At 54.0% G+C, this 20,759-nt stretch overlaps 1 protein-coding gene across 10 annotated transcripts in view; it reads left to right on the forward strand.

The window, feature by feature from the left end:
- Window positions 1-20,759, forward strand: part of Lrp8 (LDL receptor related protein 8) — a 73,946-nt gene that overhangs the window by 24,851 nt on the left and 28,336 nt on the right. For 3 of the 10 annotated variants that reach the window (XM_021199967.2, XM_021199968.1, XM_029539744.1), the window contains exons 3-6: window positions 7,882-8,004; window positions 16,181-16,309; window positions 19,016-19,396; window positions 20,178-20,300. In XM_021199967.2, coding sequence (XP_021055626.1) covers window positions 7,882-8,004; window positions 16,181-16,309; window positions 19,016-19,396; window positions 20,178-20,300 — 756 coding nt within the window. Of the gene's footprint in view, window positions 1-7,881; window positions 8,005-16,180; window positions 16,310-19,015; window positions 19,397-20,174; window positions 20,301-20,759 lie in introns of all 10 variants that reach the window. The other 7 variants (XM_029539743.1, XM_029539746.1, XM_029539745.1 and 4 more) reach the window with 3 other exon arrangements.

Raw genomic sequence — 20,759 nt, forward strand, 5'->3', positions numbered from 1 at the left:
AGACAGACAGACAGACAGACAGACAGACAGACAGAGAACCACAGACTACAGACCCCTTAGAGCCTTCGTTCGGGTGGCTTGTCTGGGCTTAGGTAGGAAGGTTTCTGGTCAGAAGAGACTGAGACAAGTTGGGTATCCTCTGTCCCAGGGGCAGTTGTGAAGCTGGAGCTACGGAGGACCCTGGGCTAGAACCCCTGATCTAAACGGATTTTCCAACCTTACCTCCTGCTCCCAGGAAGTTTCGACTTTGGGGATGCCCTGAGTTTCCTTCTGTTTCCCTGGGACCTACAATTCTAGTGCCAGGTGGGCAGTCCACATTCCAGGACGGGGCTGATCCGATCCTTAAAAGCATTGGCTTTGGCTACTTGGCAGGCACCAGCCCAAGACCCTTGCGGAGCCCATCCGTGTCTCCCTCTGCACCCTCCCCCACCCCCAGCTGTCACTGGCTCAATACTGCCTGCTTCTACAAATCACTGGGACAGGAAGATGCCTTTGTCGTCTCCCTCAGGGCTGCTCATCTTTCCTGTGGCGACTGGGAGTCCCACATACCCCAGGGAGAGCCTGGACTTTCCTTGGTGACAGCCAGACTGGGGTCAGAGAGTGTCCAACACTAACTGGGATATGCTGGATCTGGAAGGCGGGGCTTGTTGTGGGAAGCCCTGAGTGACCCTTCTGAAGGGCCTTGGAGCCCACCAAAGATCACAGCCTGTGTGTCTCAGAGCCACTGTCTAGAACAGCAGCTGGAGGGAGTCCTTAGAGGTTGGCTCAGATGAGGAGACTAAGACCCCGAGTGTGGAAGAGGACACTTTGGCAGTTAGGAACGTGGGGCTAGAGATGGTCTCTGAGGGAGAGCCTAGGTTGAGGACACTGGGGAAGGACCTAGGTCAGGGAGAGAGGTCTGGGCTTATGCTTAGCTTAGATGCTGCCGGTTATGTTCTCTCTCTCTCTCTCTCCTCTACTCCACCCCCTCTGACTCTCTCCTGTCATCTGGTAATGGTACCTTCCTCTAAGGTCCCCAGCTGAGGACGGCAGGAAAACCCGTCTCTTCACTGGGAGATGGTAGTAGCCCTGGATGCTCCTGGAGTCACACTGATGACATCTGCCACAGCCATAGGTCAGCAAGTGATCCTGATGCCCCAGGCCCCACTCCACCATCCCCACAAGTGTTCCTGCTGATGTCTCCCACATGGCCTCCCGGCCCCTCCCTATGGGTGTTTGGGGACCTTTTGTTTGACTCCTGATGTGCCCTCGATAGAATATGTAGTGAACAGAGCAGGAAACAACTGGGAAGACGCAAGGGAAACTTTTATTAACTTAATAGCAAAGAGGACTTTGATTAAGTCACCCAGCCATGAGAGGATCTCCGTACTTGTCTCTTGCCTCCTCAGCAGCTGTGGAGTCTTCCTCATTCTCTGCAGGTGGGAGGAGAAAGGACTCAGCTATGTCTGTGAATGTCACCTGCTGATGGATAGAGGTGGCCTAAGTCCTGGAGCCAGGCGGGCAGCACTGAGCCAAGGGCCTGAGCCCTACATGCTCCTCTTGATGTATGTCAGGGCTGTAGCAGCCGTCTGCTGCCCAACATCACCAAGAGCCTGGAGTTTCAGACTGTCAGGGTGTGGCTGCCTGGACCCACAGAAACTCCCCTTGCGGGGTTGCATCTGTGCTATCTACTACTTCTGTCATCTCTGACTGGCCGTGTCTATTAGAGAGACGTAGACAGTGTAGGGGCTCAGGGTGTGAGGCACTACAACTAGGAATCCTTAGAGACTTGATGCCTGAGACAGGCAGGCTGTTTTAAATGTCAAACCCACAGGATCTTTAAACTCAGGGCTTATGGGAACATCACATGCCTGGAGAGGGGTAAGGATTTGAACCCAGAGCTGCTGGACTACAGGGGTTCCAGTTCCCAGAATTTCATGAAGGTTTCTGCAGGGCTGTTGAGGGGAAACAGCTGATGGGATCCTCCACTTCTTGCCCCGTTTCCACAGCACAGATCCATTTTTTATCTGTTTTCTGTGTGTAGAGTTTCACTTGGGAAAAGGTTCCTCTTCTTAAGTGTGAAAAATAACCTTTGTCAGGCCTTGCACCAAGCTGCAGCTCCATGCCAGGACCCGCCGCAGCCGGGGGGGAGGGGGGGATGTCTCTGGCAGTGGGTGGACAAGCCTGCAGTCCAGGGCCTCCTGGAAGGGGGTGCAGGCTGCTCCAGGCCATCGTCTCCTCCCCCCTCTCACTCCTGCTGTATTGTTGCTGCAGTCGGAGAACCCTCTCAGTCTGTCGTCCTGTTGACTGGGGTGACAGTTTAATAGTAGCTTCCTGGGCTGTCATTTAAATCTGCCTGCCAGGTTAGTAGGCCAGGGGCGGGCTGGCACGCCCCCTGCCCCCACCCCGGATTTTCATTCTGCTGGCAGCAGTTGTCTTGGCAACCCCAGGGCCTGGCGAGCTCTGCAGAAGGGTTACAGTGTGGGGAGCGGCCCTTTCATCTCCCCGAACAGGGTACGAGTGCCCAGCTGCCTTAGGGCTGGCTGCCGGCAGAGCCAGGCCTCCCGGTGCTGGCCTGGGCCTGAGAGAGGAAGTGGAAGGAGCTGAGCGCATCCCTCTGGGCCGGGACCCACCCCAGGTCACTCGGTGACCAGTGCTGAGCTGGACGCCACCTTTCTTAGTGGTCTCTTATTCTGCTTCTCTCTGGAGCGCAGAAGACCAGAGGGTAGACAATTTGTGTCCCTGGCCCAGGTGACTGGCCTCACTCCCCTCTCTCTGTTCTGAGCCCTCCCTGAAACAGTCCCTGACCGTGAGGATTTGAGTGTCCTCATTGCTGAGTGCTCTTTGGACACCTGTTCTCATGGTCTGTAGGAGAGGCCACAGTGAGATGGCTGGGCACCGTTCTCTGCTAGGCGCCCGTGTGGCCAGGCTCTGCTTCCAAGAGCCTCAGCTTCCCATAGGATCAAGAGCCTGCATCACATAGTGCTTCCCAGATACGGCTCACTGAACTTCCTTTTCCTGGGAAATTAATAGACATGGCATCCAAAAGTGGGGCTCTTCATTAAATAAGATTGGATGTGCTGGAAGAAACAGCCAGTCAGGTATCTGCTGCGGGCTTTGCTGGGGGTGGGTAGCTTTTGTTACGCTGGTGGCATCTCAAGTCTCCAAAGGGGAAAGTATATCCTAAAGACCTGAGCAGATGGCCGCCCAGGCTCTGGGCCTGTCTTCCTCTGCTAGCAGCCGTTGGTCCATGTTGTGTAGCCTTACCAAATCCCAATGTAAACAGAGCCTTGGGTCTCACTGGCTGCTGAATAAGCTGTTCTGTGGTTAGCCACACCCTAAGTGGGTCCCTGGGTGAGCTCAAGGAGAGCAGGGTCACACTGGGCTTCCAAGGGACAGTTTGATGCTAGGCAGAGCAAGCTGGCTGCTAGCCTGGTAGAGCTCTCAGGCTCCATGATGCTTGCTGCCTCCCCAGTCCCTTACACACACTGCTGGCTCTCCAGTCCAGTCCAGGGTGTTCTCCAGTCCAGAACACCCTTCATCCCAACGCCCCATCCTCACCTAGGCACCTCTGCTGGGTACAGTCCTCCTCCAGGGGTCATTATCAGGCTGCCTGGCCACACAGTGCACCCAGATATTTGAGCTGAAGTGCAGCCTCCCACACTGCGGCCTTGAGCTGTCACTCACCTGGGAAATGTGTCTTGGTGGGACATTCTCTCAGCCCCGAGGAACAGCTGGCAGCTGGCTTATTTGAAGCCATGTCTCTGCATGGGAGTGTGGGTGGGATCCTCGGTTTGAGGATGCGTGTTGTTTTGGGGAAGGACGCCTCTTGGGGCGGGGCCCACGTGGGAGTGATGAGTGAGCATGGTAATTTGCAGGAGCAAACAGGGGCTGGGAGCTGCTGAAGGACCAGTCAGCACCACACCTCCATCGTCTGAGGAGGAGCACCACCCAGATGTGCGGACGGACAACCGGACAACTGTGCACACCGTACGCTCTTCAGCTGGGGCCAGGGCTGCGACTTTATACTCAGCCACGTCCCCATTTGTTTCTCAGTTCACAAATCCCTGGCACCATCCTAGCAGCCCTGGGGGGTTTGTGAGGCTCAGAGAAGTCGTGCATCTTGAATAAGGTCACACAGCCACAGGTGGCACAAGAGTCCCTGCGACCATGACGCTTCCCCTGGCTTGCGTTCTCATTACACATAGCAGTAGCTCCCATTCCCTTTGTCCTGGATTTCCCACTGTCCTCTGCTCTTCCCTGGGGTAGGCCCCTCCTCACCACCCTGTGGAATCCCAGGGCCTTTGTGGCAGTCCATCTGTTGCCATGGCACCAGATTATGATGTCGCAGACCCTGGATGACTATGTATCACTCCTGCGGCGTGGAGTACAGGGACTCACAGAGGTGGGCATTGTCCAGGGGGCAGACTGGCACAGAGGGACATAAATCCCTGGAAACAGGGAACCACAGCCTGGAGCCCAGCTGGGGAATTGCCCTGGGAACCAAAGCCAAGGCCCGGAGAGTAGGGTCTGGCTTGGCCTTCAGTGACAGCTTGACCGACGGCTTGGCCTCTTCCTGTGGCAGGGCTGAGCTAGCCCGGTTACACTGGAGGGACCCGACGACGCTGAGCTTGTTCTCTGAGCTCTTTTGCTTTTTGTCCTGTGGCAGTGCTACACAGGAAAGTCACATCCCTACTGGCTCGGAGACAGAAGGGACTTGCCCTCAGTCACCTAGTCCAGTGGGGGACTTCAAAGGTGGCTTGGTGTCCTCTCTAGCCTGAAAGTGATCACACCACCTCCGTTTCTGCAGGGTGGCGCGTTCCCCAAGCGTGGACCACCATAGGCCAGGTTTCTGCGGCACACTTCCGGGCACGTGGCAAGGGTATACCTTTGTGCAGGAGCCTCTGTGCTTGGTGGTTGGCTTGCTCCGAGGTCCCTGAGAGTTGAGGGGCCTCTGTCGCAGGAGTCTTTGCTCTTCCCCTGCCAATCAATACCCTCGTGGCTGCAGGCTTGTGGGAAGGGATTTACTTAACCTTTTGCAGCTGTTCTAGAGACCCTGAAGTCTTTCTGCCGCCTACCCACTCACATCTTTGAGACTCAGTTTCCTCTGTAAACGAGATTGACAGCAGTTGCCAGGGTAGCTGTGAGGGGGGGCTGTAGGATTTGGGGTGAGAGGCCCAAGTTTAGATCTGGGTGAATATTGGCCAAACCGGCCCAGATACTGTAGCAGTCTGTCCCACAGTCTGCTGTGGGTCAGCGAAGCCTGAGCTGCCACTGCTGGCATTTGGCAGCTATGGCTTCCATGCCCAGTGTCTGCCATGGCTTGGCATACAGGGAGTGAGCAAGCTCTCCCATGCACTCCCAGAATGCCCAAGAACTAAGGGTCCTGGGATGGTATCTGGCTGCCTTGTGCCCAATGACAGCGTTCCTGCATCACCTTAAGCAATTCATCTTGCTCCTTGGCAGGCTTGTCCCCTTGCTAGGGCTCCTTGGCCTAGCTGTCCTACTCTGTGTTCCCAGGGGCATGGGCCTATTGGATACTGGGCTCTCTCAGGTACTTGAGGGGCTTTTCTGCCACGTGTGCCAGCCACTGTTGGAGGACTGTGCTGGCGGAAACCTGCTGACCTGACAGGTTCAGTTCTGCTCCACTTACATGTGACCTCAGGCATAGAACTTAAGAATGCTGCAAGGGACTCTGCCTATGTCAAATGATGAAATTCCAGGCTGTTTGTCCTGGGATTTCCTGAGTAAAATACCCAGCGGCATCAAGAAAGCTGGAAAAAAAATAAGAAACGGAGGCATCTGACTTAGGAAGACATGAAGAAAACTCAGAATAGAGATGGCCAAAGGATATCATGGAAAAGCAAAGCAGGCATGGACCGGAGTCAGAGACGACAGTCAGTGTTCCCAAAACCCTGCTCGGCAGCTGGAGGACCACAAGAAGGGAAAAAAGTACAAAGAAAACCCAACAAACCCTCATGCCATGGACTGTGTTTACCAAGGGGGTGGAGCCCTACCCTGGATGTGTAAGAGCAGAGATGCCAGTCAGGGATTGGTGTTCTCCTGTGGTCTGCCCCGAGTTGGGTCCTGTGTGAATCTGACATGGTTCCTTGCGGAAAGACAGGAGAAAAGCCAGCCTCACCAGACCACAGGATCCACGGTGGCATAAAGCAGCGGGCATCAGATTTAAGGGCACAGGCCAGAGCTAGCCTATTGCTGGTCTCTGGAAACTGGCTTCTACTGCAACACAGCCCTGTGCACCCACCTTTCTGTCAGGGCTCTGTCCACAATGACAAAACTGAGGAACAGGGCAGAGCCCATTGCAGCTGAGAGCTCCACATGTCTACCATCTGTGCCAAGTTTGCCCAACTGTAGAAGACCATTGAGAGGATTGTGGCAGCCCAGGGGAGGCCCCGACAGAGACTGGAGGTGATGGGAAAGAACATCCAAGCTTGTAATGGAAAAGCAGTGTAAGGATTTTCAGATGACAGCCTTACCAGAGGGGGACTATTAATAGTATGTAGGGACCAACGGTTGCCACGGTGGGGCCATTTGGGAAGTTGGGAAGGGGAGGAAAAGGAGGAAGACCTTCCAGCTGCTAGAGAGGGGTCACATCCAGATGGCCCCAATGTCACATCTAGTTCCAGTGTCACTCAGGGAGAGGACACCCAGGGCCTGGGCCCCCTGAGGACCCTCTTGGCCTATCTTGGCTGGTTCTATGGCCTCTTAGCCTGTGACTGTCTACCATGCCCAAACGATTGTGTCTTACCAAACCCTCTTCCCTTTCCCTAGGAAGACCACATGGCAAAGCAGGACAGCCAAAATGCACATCCAGGCCTGCTAGCTCCCTGTGCCCAGCCCCTGCCTTCCTGACCCTGTTCCTGGACCCTCTGTCCTAGGGTAGGGCTCATGGGAGCTGAATGCAGGTGATGTTGAAATGTCCCTGACTCTTGGAGGCCCTGAGTACATGAAGGGCGCAAGAAGCCAAAAGCAAAGTTCTCAACCTCCACTCCACACCTCCCAGGGTGGGCAGGCCGCCATGCTCACCTGCAGGTTCCCTGTCGGGACAGCTGGCTTGTTCTGCCCTTGTCTGATGATATTTATGATCAGTGCCAGGCACCGCGACAACGCAAAGAAATAATAAGGGGGCGTGGCCATCTTCTCCACCCTGACCCTTACATCTAGTTCCTTTCAGAACTAGGCACACATGGGGTGGCGAATAGTTTGGGACTGGACATGGTATTCACATTCTTACCCCTGCTCCGCTATGAGCCATTCGATCTCAGCTTGCCTGGGCACACCACATCCCATTTCTTTCCCTTCTAATTACTATCCCGACAAACAGCTATAGCTGTACTGATGGCAAGCACCTGCCGTGCGCCGGGGCCCGACAGCACATCCTCACACATTAGCTTCCTGCCATCCTTCAGTCTTTCCGCTCTCCCAGTTTATAGTAAGAGGGAATTCAGAGGTTAGTGATGTCCTCAAATTCACGCAGATGGCAGGAGGCCCAGCAGGGTTCTGAAACCCTGATGCTGGACATGAGTCTTCCTGCAGAGTCCCATGACAGGGACCCATGCTCCATCGTGGCCACAACTTCAAGGACAAAATCCTTTATTCATCCTGCTACAAAGTCATCTCCTTTTAGGGTTCATGGTCTTGAGCTCCCTGAGCCTTGTTTATGCACTGGGATATCAGCAGGTGAAGAGGCTGAGGCCTGCCTGCAGGAGGAGTTGAGAGAGATGCTGTGGTGAGGAGCCATGGTGACAGCCTGGCTGTGCCTGAGACCCTTTGGTAGTACACTTCTGAGGCTGAGCCCACGCCAGTTACCCACCTGCCTCTTGCCTCTGTCTTAGAAAAGCATTCAGTGCTCACCCTTATGCTCTTATCTTTGTCCCACAGCCAAGAGGACCTGCGCAGACAGCGACTTTACCTGTGACAATGGCCACTGCATCCCGGAGCGGTGGAAGTGCGATGGAGAGGAGGAGTGTCCCGATGGCTCTGACGAATCGAAGGCCACGTGCTGTGAGTCTTACCCCACCTCAATTTCCTCCTCAGCACTTTCGGGTTGGCAGGTTGTTAGGCTCACAGGCCATGGTCCGAGGATGCTCCGTGCCAGGCCCTCTGGGGAGTGGGGGGCTCCTGGTGAGCAGGGGAGTGTCTGTGGAGCTGCTCTGCCTGTTCCCCCCCCTTCTTCTCAGCTCCCCTGTAGGTTCACTCAGTCCCTGCAGCCCCAGGAATCAGAGCGGTGCTCAGAGGTAGCCCTGCCTCACCTCAGGACCCCTGCTCTCACACTTCACCATCTAAATTGTAATTCCAGCAGCACTAACGGCAGCTGGTGCAGCTGGTACGTGCTAATCATTTACCGTGGGCCACACCTCGCTCCACACCTCGCTCGCTAAGCTCTTTGTATTCCTTTATCTTCATAGCAGCCTCTCGAGGCAGGCACCGCCACTTTCTGACTGTTCAAAAGGGGCATACAGAAACTCAGAGAGTTAGTGTGATTTGTCCATGGCCACCCAGCCAAGACTTCAAGGACCTCCCCTCTTTTCTGGAGCCCGTTGTTCGTGGCTTGCTACAGGATGACATAAGAAACCAGGGTGAGGTGGTGTGGCTGGTGCTCCGGGACTGCCTTCCACACGCAGGGCTTTGTCTCTCCGTGATTTCTTTTCTAGACTCTAATCCTCAAAGCAAACTTAGACCTGGCAGGTCATTCCGTGACATTTGTTAAATTAAAAAGGAGATGCGGAGGGGAAGGGGGGGGAGGGCCCAGTGGTCCAGAGGCAGAGCTGTAGCAATGCAAGCCCGAGACAAAAGGCTGTGGGGAGCACGTGGAGGATGGTGTGGGACTGTGGGGAGCACGTGGAGGATGGTGGGGCTGAGGGGAGATCTAGAAACCCCTCTCTGGGGCTAACATTTGCCCCAGAGGTAGAGGCAGGGACAATGGAGGCCAGAGTCCCATTTAGGGCTGCCACTGATGATAACTGGGTTTTCTTGTCTCCTAGCAACAGAGCTACCAGTTTCCAAGAGAGAGAGAGGGAGAGAGAAAGGGAGAGCAAGAGAGACCCCCGCCCCAGACAAAGGGCCCCTCATTTCCTAGGCGGCTGCCAAGCCCTCCCCAGTTTTACTGCAGGCCTATCCTTTCCTTACCACACCAAATGCCACTCCATGCTGTCCTGGGGGGCCTGGAGGCAGAAGGAAGCCCCGTGCTCTCTCCTGCCCTTCCAAAAGAAGGGAGCCTTGGTGCATTTGCCTGTGACTACCATTGCCACGCCAGCCTGGAGCACACACGGGTGCTGCATCTCCCCCAGAGAAAAACACACTGGACCAGGTTTGGCCTCTTGGCCAGGGTTGCTCAGCTGAGAAGGGACCGTGTCCTGTGCCTCCTGGAGAGTTTCTGGGGTTGGGTTGGGGCTTCCTACCCTAATAGCCAGCCAGTTCCGCCTTGTGACCCTGGGTGTGGGTAGAGGCTTTATGGAGGTCACTGTGGGGAGGGCAGGCTTGCTGCTCCGGGGCTACGCTCCCTGCTCTCTTCATCTCTGTTTAGGGGTACGGCTCCTCCCCACCCTGTCCCACTCTTCTGGCTCCTGCTCGCTGCCCCCTCTTACCGCCCCTCTCTCCTAGCCATGACAAGTTTCCTTGTTTTTCTCCCCCAGAGTCCCGGTGCTCACTGCCTTCTGACCTGCGATGAGCCCACACCCCCACTCCTGACTCCCAGGGCCCTGAGAGTTGACAGCTGAGCAGCGAGAGGCCTTTAGAACTTGATAGACTTGCCTCACAGACACGCAGCCTGTTTGTGGCAAGTGTCTCTCCCGTGACAGGAGTCAGTCTTTTCAAGCTCTCTGAGATTCATGGGAGCAGCACCTAGGGGCGAAGAGGCCCAGCTTCCTGTGGGTTACCCCAGGCAATTCCTGTGAGGTCCTATATCCACTGCCACACCTCATCATATACCGGTCCAAATCTAGAATCCCAAAGATTTCCCCATTTTAAGATTCCTAAATTCTTAGTAGTCCAAGACCCTCTTTTTGCCCTTGTCCAGTGGGGCACAGAGTCTGGGATCCCTACCTTATGAACCATCGCAATGGTCCTGGGGTCTTAGAGTAGGGAGGGCTACCCGGAAGAATCACCCGGAGAGGGCCTTGAAGGCCAGGCAGAATTTGTGGCAGCTGGACTTGGTAGCAAGCTTGCTCTCAGCTTCCCAACTGAATGAAAACCCAGCAGCCAACCCGCTGTCCATTTAATTGGTGTTGCCATAGCAACTTCCACAGCCTACCAGGTTTCTGGGACTGTGCCAGCTCCCAGGATGGAGCCTTACTCCTCACCCCTAACAGAAAGATTATAGATGGAAGAGCACAGAGGGTTTGGAGCTGCTGCAGTTGGACCAGGTCGTCGGCCTTGAACCCCCATATAAGCTGCGTAGCCTTCCTGGGCCTCAGTTTCCCCATGTTCAGTGAGAAAGTCTAAATACTGGAGTAAGAGCCAGTGCTGTCTGTTTACATGCTTGGGCCTCAAACTCTCTGCCCCCAACATAACAGTTTATCAGACTATCAGGACACAAATCCGTACTATTAAAATATTGTAAGGGGGGTTGTGAGAAGCAGAGGGACCTGGGAGCAGGTTCTCATCAAACACAGCCAGAGTCATAATGGGAAAGCCCAGAACATTTGCCTAATGAAAGTATTGTTTGGGCTCTAATTATAGCTCGCTTGATTGGGGAGCCTCTGACCCACCTTCAGGCATCTGCCGGGAGGGGCGCAGGCAGGGAGCGGAGAGACTGGTTCAAGGGAAATGAGTTACAGATCTGGGTGCTACTTGCTGCGTGTGGATTTTTTTTTTTCTTTCTTAGCAGTTAGCCGGGGCCTTCGCTCCTTACCCTTGCTTGCCTTCATATAGATCAGGAGGCACAAGCCTGGAGTTCTGACATCACCCGTTTTGCCTGATGCTGTGTGGAGGAGCCTGGTGTGGTTCTGCTCCTTCAGGGTGCAAGGGTGCAAAGGTGTACCTCCTAAGGCACTTCCTTAGGGTTCCCAGCCAAGCGGCAGTCATGCTTCCCTACGGCCCAAGTCTCCAGTCTCCTTAGAGCAGGCTGTCCCCATTTGGAAGTTGTCTATCCGTAAGACTCGAATCACTAAGACTGTAGACCGGCGAGTAGCCATCAGGTACTGGCGACAAACATTGTTCTTTTTTCTTAGATTATTAACTTATGAGTTGGCAAAGGATTTCTGGAACGGGTTCTTGGGAAATTAATAAATGCCTTTAGTCACTTCAGGGTGGCACGTCAAACCCCCTCACAGCGTTGTCTGGCAGTAGGGACTTTTGCTTCAGCCTCTTAGAAGCTGAAACACTTGGGCAGCAAGCCGAGGATGTCCCTTGGGAGCATCTATTCCTGAGGGAAAGGCTGTGTGGGATGGGGACACGTGAGCTCTTGTGCATCCCCCAGGAATCAGCTTCCCCCAGCTACGGTCATTTACATTGTCATTACATGGGACAGGACAAGAGTAACTGTTCCCTGAGCCGCAGGTGTGTCCTAGGTTCTTGAGTATAGGGATTTCCATATTGCCTCCTGCAAACCACTTACCAACCCGAGACAATCATTCACCCCACTCTTCGGCAGAGGAGACCAGAGAGCTGGATGTCAAGCGTCTGGTCTAAGGACCTTAGTAGATGAGATCTGGTCCTAGGTCTATTGACACTAAAGCCCAGGCTCCTTCGCCCGTACCAACTTGCCTATGGGTCTTGGCTTCAAGGATCCTGGAAGTAGACGTCAGCAGCCTACCTGAGCAAAGACTAGGTGGGTACCTCTTGGTCCTTTCTAGCCACGCCAGGGAAAACGGTGGGGTCTCCTTGTGGGAGATCTGTATAGAGCGGTATAGGTCTGGGATGGGAGTCCAGCTCTGCTCCTTCCACGAGACTCTTAGTAAGCGACGTACACACTCCGGGATTTCTCTGTCTGGGAGGTAGCCCAGCTCAGCAGTGGGCAGTGGAGAGGCCTGACCTGGAGCCTGGAGAGCCATGCCTAGACCCAGCTTCGGGGAAGAGATCTATCACAAGAGAGACGGGTAGTTGAGGTACCTGCCCCTCTCTGGACCCTAGAACACCACTCCAAGAGATGCTTGTCAACTTGATCTCCTTGGCCTCTTTTGTCCCGGCCTTCCAAGAGCCTCGGCTCTTTAGGGGTGAAGGGACCGGTAGCCAGCACTGCTGGGTCCTTGAGAGCCTGTAATTAGAACTGTCTATTTAGGGACACAGCAAATGCCTTATTAATTATAAAGAAAGGAAGCAGACAGATTGTTTAATCATTGTCCTTGTTGAAAGGTTAGGCTGTTAACTGTATAAATATTCATTAAAAGTTCAGTCGGCTGCCTGCTGCACTGGGGGCTGCAGAGCCAGGTCTCCAAGGTGGTGCATCTGGCCAAAGGCTATCTCAGTCACCTCGGCTTTGGGTAAGGCAGTTTGGGACTGGCCCTCAGTTATGTGTGGTTTGACAGAAGGACAGGGCTTTTGTCCGACTATAAACTTTTGGTTCAGAGGAACCCAGACTCTGTCTTTCATGTGCTGTGCATATTTGCGCAAGTTACTAGATGTCTCTAAACCTTAGGACTGCCTCCCCCTCAGTCTAGGAAGCAGTGCTGCACAGTCCCTTTGAGAGTGGTGTTCTGGGATCTACTCAGCCTTCTTGCCTGTCAGGGCTCAGGGTGGGGGCATTGATGAGTTGGTTCTTTGTTGTCTCTGTTTATTAAAACAAAATGCCACAGACTGGACTGGGTGTGTTGTAAATGACAGAAATCTATTGCATATAGTTGTGGTGCATATACAGGGCGTCCACTGACTGGTGTCTGGTGAGGGCCCGTTCCCCTCAGAGGTTGTTTTCTCACCCAGGTCTCCATAAGAGAGCGGCATGGGGTCTACCTCCAACATCTCTATTATATTGTATAGACATATCATATTGTAATGTTGCTTGTGTATTTCACGTACATAGTACCGTGGCCCATAAGAACACGTTCAGATGGTTGTACATTGTGTGAAGCTTGTACCTTACGTCCCCCGTTCCCTCTCCTGTTAGGCCCCCGTGTTCCTCTGGGTAATTCTGCTTCTATTTTAATATCATATATAGACACTTAATTTTATATACCTATATAAAATTAGAACCACAAATGAGAGAAGGCATGCAATATTTGTCTTTCTGAGTCTAGCTTAATTGCTTAATATGATTATCTCTGATTGAATTCATTTTCCTGCAAATGACATAACTTTGTTCTTTATGGCTCAAAAAAAAAAAAAGATCTGTGTGTGCAGGTGTGTGTGTGTGTGTAGAAGGGTATGTGTGTTTGTGTGCAGGTTTGTGTGTAAATTTGTGTGTGTATGCAGGTGTGTGTGGGGGTAGAAGGGTATATGTGTCTGCAATGTGTGTGTGCAGGTGTGTGTGTCTGTGTGGGGGGTAGAAGGGTATGTGTGTCTGTGTGCAGATGTGTGTTTGTGTGTGTGTGTGTGAGTATGTGTGTGTAGAAGGATGTGTGTGTGTGTGTGTGTGTGTGTAAAAGAGTGTATGTGCGTGTGTGTAGAAGGGTGTGTGTGTGTGTGTGTGTGTGTGTGTGTGTGTGTATGTTTTGTTTTTAACCATCCTGCAGCTTCCTTTCTGGGAGAGCATTAGCTCCATCGATGAAGGCATTGCTCTCGGTGGCTTAGTTGCCTCCTACAGGTGTTCCGGTGGCATGGGAAAACAAGCATTCAACCTGAGCAGGCTGACCCACTTACAGGCATGTAACTGTGGCCGTAGCCCTTTCCACTCCCCATGAGGCTTAGCTTTGTGAGTGGGTAGTGCCCAGGGCTCACCTTCTCCACCACCTGTTGCTTTCTTGGGTGGGTGGGGGGCTGCAAACATTTGAACCCCTGGTTCACTAGGGGGCCATGGTCTTACCGAAAGATGAAGTGTGCCATACCTTGTCCACAGCAGACCCGGACTCTCCCGAAGAGGTCCCTGGCAGCTGCTTTGGTTGAAAGTTAGTTACTAAGGTGCAGGTCCCAGGGCCTGGAGCTCTAAACGTGCTTTCTGCTTTCCCAGAGGGCCCGAGTTCGGTTCCAGCACCCAGGGTTCTGATTCCGTTTCCCCTCTCCCGACCACACCCCTATACAGATAGCAGACACACATTCACTGAAAGAAAAATATAAAAAGTTTTAAAAATGCGAATTCCTTTACCTTCAACATCTCGATTCAGTCACCATGACCTGGGGCCAGGAACTTGAACTTCTAACAGCCCTCTCAGTTCCTGCCTCTCGGTTAGTTCCAGCTGCTTCATGCTCTGAGGCATCAAGAAGTGCTCATGGCACCCCAACATTGATGACAGACGCATTCTCCCCAAATGCCCACCCCCTTCATAGCCCCACAATCCACTGCCCCACAAGTCAGCCCAAGGCAGCAGCAGCTTTGTTTTGTTTTGTTTTGTTTTGTTTTTCGAGACAGGGTTTCTCTGTGTAGCCCTGATTGTCCTGGAAGACAGGACACTCTGTAGACCAGGCTGGCCTCGAGCTCAGAAATCCACCTGCCTCTGCCTCCCAAGTGCTAGGATTAAATGTACGTGCCACCATCTTCCAGCAAAAGTGGCCATTTTAAAAGCTCACTGAGTATCAGAGCTCTACCTGACAGTTACCTCACATAGCGTGAACTGTGAACTGCCCTGGACTCCGTGACAGGTGTTCATGGGATAGCTTCGGGATCCACTCTCCTCACACTGCAGTAGTGTGTGATCACCTGGGGACCTTGATTTAGACACCTGCCCCTCCCCCTGTCACTCCTCCTACCCCCTGCCCACTTCCCCTGCCCACTGCCCTTCCTCCTGCCCCTGCCCCTCCCCCTGCCCACTGCCCACTTTTCTGTGTCTTTTCTTGCATTGACCCACTTTTGTTCTTCTCTTGTGGCCTTTCATTCCGGCCATGAAATAAAATGAGAGGAAACAGATCATAGATCAGAGCAAGACATGAATCACCCTTCTGGAGGTATAAAACTGTGTCCAGTCTCTGGTATCAGACAAAGGTGCCAAATCCACATGTCATTCTCCTGTGCATGTGCGTGTGCATGTGTGTGTGTCTGGAACTCAGGACTTAGCATCATGTCTGGTATCCAGCAGTGCTCAATGTTATTCATTGAATGGATAAACAAGACTCGGAGTCTCATCGATTATATGTGGATAATAACCAGGAACGCGTAGCAAGCCTAGGCTGAGTGTTCTAAGCATTTTACAGATATTAATCTGGTCACTAAGATGACCCTATGCAGCAGGTCATTGTGTCATCTACACTTTGTCGAGACAAAGAGAAGTATGTTAGGCTAAGGTCACGTGGCCAGCGAATGACTCAGCTCTGATTCGAGCCCAGGCAGCCCTCAGAGCCCACACCCATACTTTCCTGCTGGAGGCCGAGACATAATCCTCACCCTGCAGGGTTATTATAAAGATCAAATGGAAGCGTCTAGCACTGTGCCTGGCACAATCTAGCTGAGGCCTGGACTCCTACACACTGTGGAAGGCAGCAGGGAGCCAACCAGAGGTCATAGATGCATCTGCCTCAGCTGTCATGTGGAGGAAGGGAAGCTCAGAGGAAGAGCTTCCCGGAGTCCTGAAAGGGTTCTCATTCTTCCAAATTGAGAATCAACCCAGGGGCTCTGCTTGAGTCAGCCTCGGATTGCGGCTGCAGTAATTATAGCTGCGTAGTCCCGCTGGGCCCTGCACGTGGAGGCTGCTCTCTGTGGTGGGCTCAACACCATCTTTGCAGGGACTTAGATTGTTGTTGCTAAGGTTTCAATGAGCCCTCCATACCCACAGGCTCAGATGGCAGTTGCTGATCTGGAAGGTAAACTGAGGTCCAGTTAGCCATACCTTACGCAGAGGCGCACAGCTGAAACATATCAAGGGTGTGGCAACTCCACAGTGCTGGATCTTAAAGCGAAGACATGTAGGAGCCCTTGGGTCAAGAAAGATTTGTGAGCCTTAGACTAGGAGACCCTGAGAGTGTTAGATCCGGTCGGTGTGGGGTGAGGTCGGATTTAGGACATAGCAAGCCTTTAGAACAGGTTGGCTTCCGATGAAGACATGGAGCAGGAGGACCCTAGTGGACTGCCAGGGACTTAAGCCAAGTAGCAGGATTGGTTGGTGCTATGACCTGTGTCACCCTTAGCTAAGCTGTGCCCGGATGTCTGTCTCTACAGCCAGTGAAGAGTGTCCTGCCGAGAAGTTAAGCTGCGGACCCACCAGCCACAAGTGTGTGCCTGCCTCATGGCGTTGCGACGGAGAGAAGGACTGTGAGGGTGGCGCTGACGAGGCCGGCTGTCCCACCTGTGAGTCCAGGGCCAGCGGTCAGGCAGCCTTGGAGTGCTGACCTCTTCTTGGGAGGGTCGGTGGGAAAGGAAGAATAATGCTAACATTAGAAACAAACGGCTGGGCACGTAGGAGACATTCTCTTCTCTCACCCTCATGACCACCTCATGAATAGCCATTACCATCCCCATTTAATGGATGAGGAAACTGAGGCTCAGACAAGGGAGGAAACATGCCCAAGGCTGAGGGGTGGAACTGAGATTCAAATTCAGGTCTACACACAGCTTTCTACCATGTCTGACATCTGCTCATCCATTCTACAACTCTACCGTTTCTACTGATCTCCGAACAAGAACAGGGGGACCAAAAACTGGGCTGTACGAAATGTGGTGTCTCGTGCCAGGGCACTGGCAGCACTGGGGATAGGGCATGTGCAGACAGACTCTCAGGGTGTGAAGGACGACTATTTCTGAGATCTCAGACTGGGGCACTTGTCGCATGCAGAGAAGCAGCCTCAGCGGGGACAGATGGAAGTGGCCATTGGGACGGTTCCACATGGCTGAACTTCAAACACAGGATTATCTCCTTCTCGGAGAGCCGTCCAGCAAGGTTTGGGCTGGGGGTCTGGGGAGGGCCATGCATGGCCTGGTTCATTTTACTTCTCTGGGTACCCACAGTGTGCCAGGTCTGGAGTAAGGTTCTGAAAGGGACAAGAAGGTGATCCCACACAGCTTGGGGACCGCAGACTGACAGGTTGTGCTGCTAGCATGGGCTGAGATACATGTGGTCATTCAGGAGGGGGCATGCCAGGCCCTTGCCCACCACTGCCTCTCCAAGCATCTGCCCACTCCCCACTCTCTCCCGAGCCACCTCTCCTGGACCAGGAGCCAGGCCATCTCCTCTTAAGGCTTCTGAGATTCCAAGTGTGGAGAGTTGATGGGTCTGAGCAGGAAGTGTGTGGATGGGGATGAGGGTCCTGGTTAGGATCTAAAGCTTCAGCAGTGATCGGTCTGTGAGAATTCATCCACCCATGACAGTCCCCACCCCCCAACCAGGCCCAACCTTGTAGTCACATGATCCTTTCAGTATAAAGCTAGCAGCCACCACGGCAGGCGAGTAGGGCATCTGGGGACAGGGACATGTCCTGTTAATTAAAGAAACCAAAGCTGAGAGGCCCTGTTGGGCTCGCTGTAGCCTGGGCAGGGAAGGGAACGGTCCTTTTCCAGTTCTGTCCTGCTTGTGGATGCAGGGAGTGGGGCCCTGGCCTTGGTGGTGAGATCTGCCGGTCAGTCGCTGTCAGCTTCAGAACCTCACTGGGAATCCACTGGTATGAAGCTCTTCCTATCAGGACTCTCAGAAGGTGGAATCTTCTCGCTCTGGGCTTGGATAAACTGTCTAGACAGGCAGGCGGTGTCAGCAACAGCATCCTGGGGGCTGGGGTACCAGAGTGTGTGTGCTTTCCCCTCTGGTGCCACCACATCCCAAAAGCCCAGGAGGGGAAAAAAATGCAGCCGTCAGGGACTTGGTAGAGCTGTCAGAAGAGCATGACATGATCTGCTGACACTAACACCGAAGACATCATCACTTTATGTTCAGTAACAGTGAAAATTGACATCCTGTCACCAGAAAATAGAAACGTGGGCTCCGGGCGCCCCCATGTGGCAAGATGCGGAGCTGCTACCGCTGTGTTGTTGGTGATTAATAGCCACAGCATTCATTCCTGACCTCCTTGAACCCTCCGGGGGAGTTCCAAAGAGAAGGAGGAGGCAACATCCCAAACCAAACCAACAAAAAAGAAAGCTGAGAGAATGGGTCAGAGTAGACGAAAATGTTCTGGAACCCAAGTTCTGGTTCTCTTGTCACGTGTGACCCTGAGCAAGGCGGCTCCCCTCTGAGCCTCAGGTTTTCGTCTTTAAACTGGCAGCGGGGCTGGCTGTTCTCTAAAGTCTTTGCTGTGGACTTTAGACTAGCCTATCAGAGAGAGGAAGCTCAGGCTGCAGACAGGGCCAGGACCGGTTCTTTACTTCGTCCACACCCTGCAAGGGGCCTCAGTGCCCACCTGGCACCCAGACGTGTGGGTGGATGTGAAAGGCACACAGAAGGCAGGCTGGGCCAGAGGGAGATTTCCTAAACAGAAGCATGCGATGGATGGAGGTAGAGTTTGAGCCCATGCAGTGGAAGCACTCTGGTTTAGAACTAGGACCAATGGTAGGCTGCAGTGGGTTCCCAGAAGATGCAGCAACTTGAACAAAACCCTGGAGTGGAACCATGTGCCCTGGGCCTAGCAAATCATCAAAGTGGTCATAGTCGGGGTACGTGGGAGTGAGGTGTGGGGACCAGGGAAGTAGATGCCAGGCTGGAGAATAGTCTTTGCAAGTGATATACACGACTATGCCACAAACCCCTGCCCTGTCATCTGGTGTCAGTCATGTTACAAATGATTTCCTATCCTTCAAGACAATAGGGCTCTGCAACCTTAGAGCCCCTCTCTGCCCCACCATGTTTGCCAGCTGCAAGGCAGAATATCTGTGTACTTGGTGAAGCCCAGAGACTCAGAAAGGGCAAATGTGGTCGGTCCAAGGTCAGCTCCCCTTTCAAGTCTCCAGCAAGACCTATTCCAGCCTGTAGGTGAGGGTCAGAACTCCCTGCACCCCTGTAGCAGAAACAGCGGGCTGGGTCACAGGGGATGGGATCTGGCCGGCCGACCGGCTCTCTGTCCTGCGCAGTGTGCGCCCCGCACGAGTTCCAGTGCAGCAACCGCTCCTGCCTGGCCTCTGTGTTCGTGTGCGATGGTGACGATGACTGCGGCGACGGCAGCGACGAGCGCGGCTGCTCGGACCCGGCCTGCCCGCCCCGCGAGTTCCGCTGTGGAGGAGGCGGCACCTGCATCCCTGAGCGCTGGGTCTGCGACCGCCAGTTCGACTGCGAGGACCGCTCGGATGAGGCGGCCGAGCTCTGCGGGCGAGCGGGCCAGGGGACCACGGCCACGCCAGCAGCCTGCGCCCCCGCCGCCCAGTTCACCTGCCGCAGCGGCGAGTGCATACACCTGGGCTGGCGCTGCGACGGCGACCGCGACTGCAAGGACAAGTCTGACGAGGCCGACTGCTGTAAGCCCCCTCCGTGTCACCCAGTCCCACCCAGAGCCTGCTGATATGACCCTCCTACTGGGAGTACAAACCCTGCTTTAACAGAGACTTGACACTGGGAGAATGAAGTGACTTGCGGGAGGTCACATGGCTGCTAAGGCGTGGAGCTCAGGTCTGACCCCAGAAGCCAGGCTTCTTCACGGGTGCCTTTGTCTCTGCTGTGTGGCCATTCCATCACACCTGTTGCTGCCCTTTCCTGTTTCAAGGAGTCTGGCACTGGTTGTCCCCCCTCCCCCACCTCTGTCATACTGACCTAGGAGTGCCTCTATACCGACTCTGTCAGTCTGCTGACTATCCCAGCTCTGTTGGGTCCCTCCCAGGACTGTGGTGGCTCTCTCCTAGGCACAACTCACTCTGTGCCTTCATCTGTGCGTTTCCCCGTCTCTCTGCACCTGAGCTTCTGAAAATTGGCTCTTAGTCTCCGGGCTCCCCACCAACACCCAGCACAGTCCCAGCCAGGTTCAGGACAGGTTGACTGAGTGGACCAAATCACTAAGTCATGAGCACCAGGGCTCAGTGTCTGTGCTGAGGTGGTGGACAGGGAAACGGGAAACTGGAGTGCTGTGTGACCTTTGGCAAGGCCTTCCCCTCTCTGAGCTTCAGTCTCCCCCATGTGTCCTTCGAGGCCTCCTAAGCTCGGTCACTGGTTCATTCTTTCCAGGGGCGGAAGGGACATGAGGTGGTAGGGAAAGCTGTCCTGGCCCCTCGTGGGTCCTGACCGCCTTTTGCCCTGTCTCAGCAGCACCAGGACCCTGCCTCGAGAATGAGTTCCAGTGTGGGGATGGGACTTGCGTTCTTGCCATCAAACGGTGCAACCAGGAGCGGGACTGCCCGGACGGGAGTGACGAAGCGGGCTGCCTTCAGGGTGCGTGAGGTCTCTGAGAGGAAAAGCCCGTGACCCTCCCGCTCTCGTGAGAGAGAACAGAGCTGGGGGAGCTCTCCCCTTGATCTCTGAGATGATCCCGTCAACAGCCCTTGCCCATTATCCCTGGAATTCCTTCCCATGGGGATCTGAGGTTCAAGAACTGGACTTTTGATTAAGGGCTTTGTAAAGGCTGAAGAGGACTAACGGGGTAAGACCGGGCACTGCAGGGGAACTAGCCTTCCGCTGTCTGTCCACACCCGAGCTTTCTTGTGGCCTTCATTACTAGTTCCCAGACTGGGCAGACTGAAGCCTGCCCCCCACCCCCACCCCCCAGAATCCCTCTCAATCTCAGGTGGCTTTGTCGGTCACTACCCGCCCGTCATCTGGGAGAGTTCATTTCAGAGTGGATGATGAGGCATGTACCATGTCCCAGGCTCATGGGGCAAACATTCCCCCTTG

The sequence above is a fragment of the Mus pahari genome, chromosome 6 (assembly GCF_900095145.1).
Source record: "Mus pahari chromosome 6, PAHARI_EIJ_v1.1, whole genome shotgun sequence".
Classification (NCBI taxonomy): domain Eukaryota; kingdom Metazoa; phylum Chordata; class Mammalia; order Rodentia; family Muridae; genus Mus; species Mus pahari.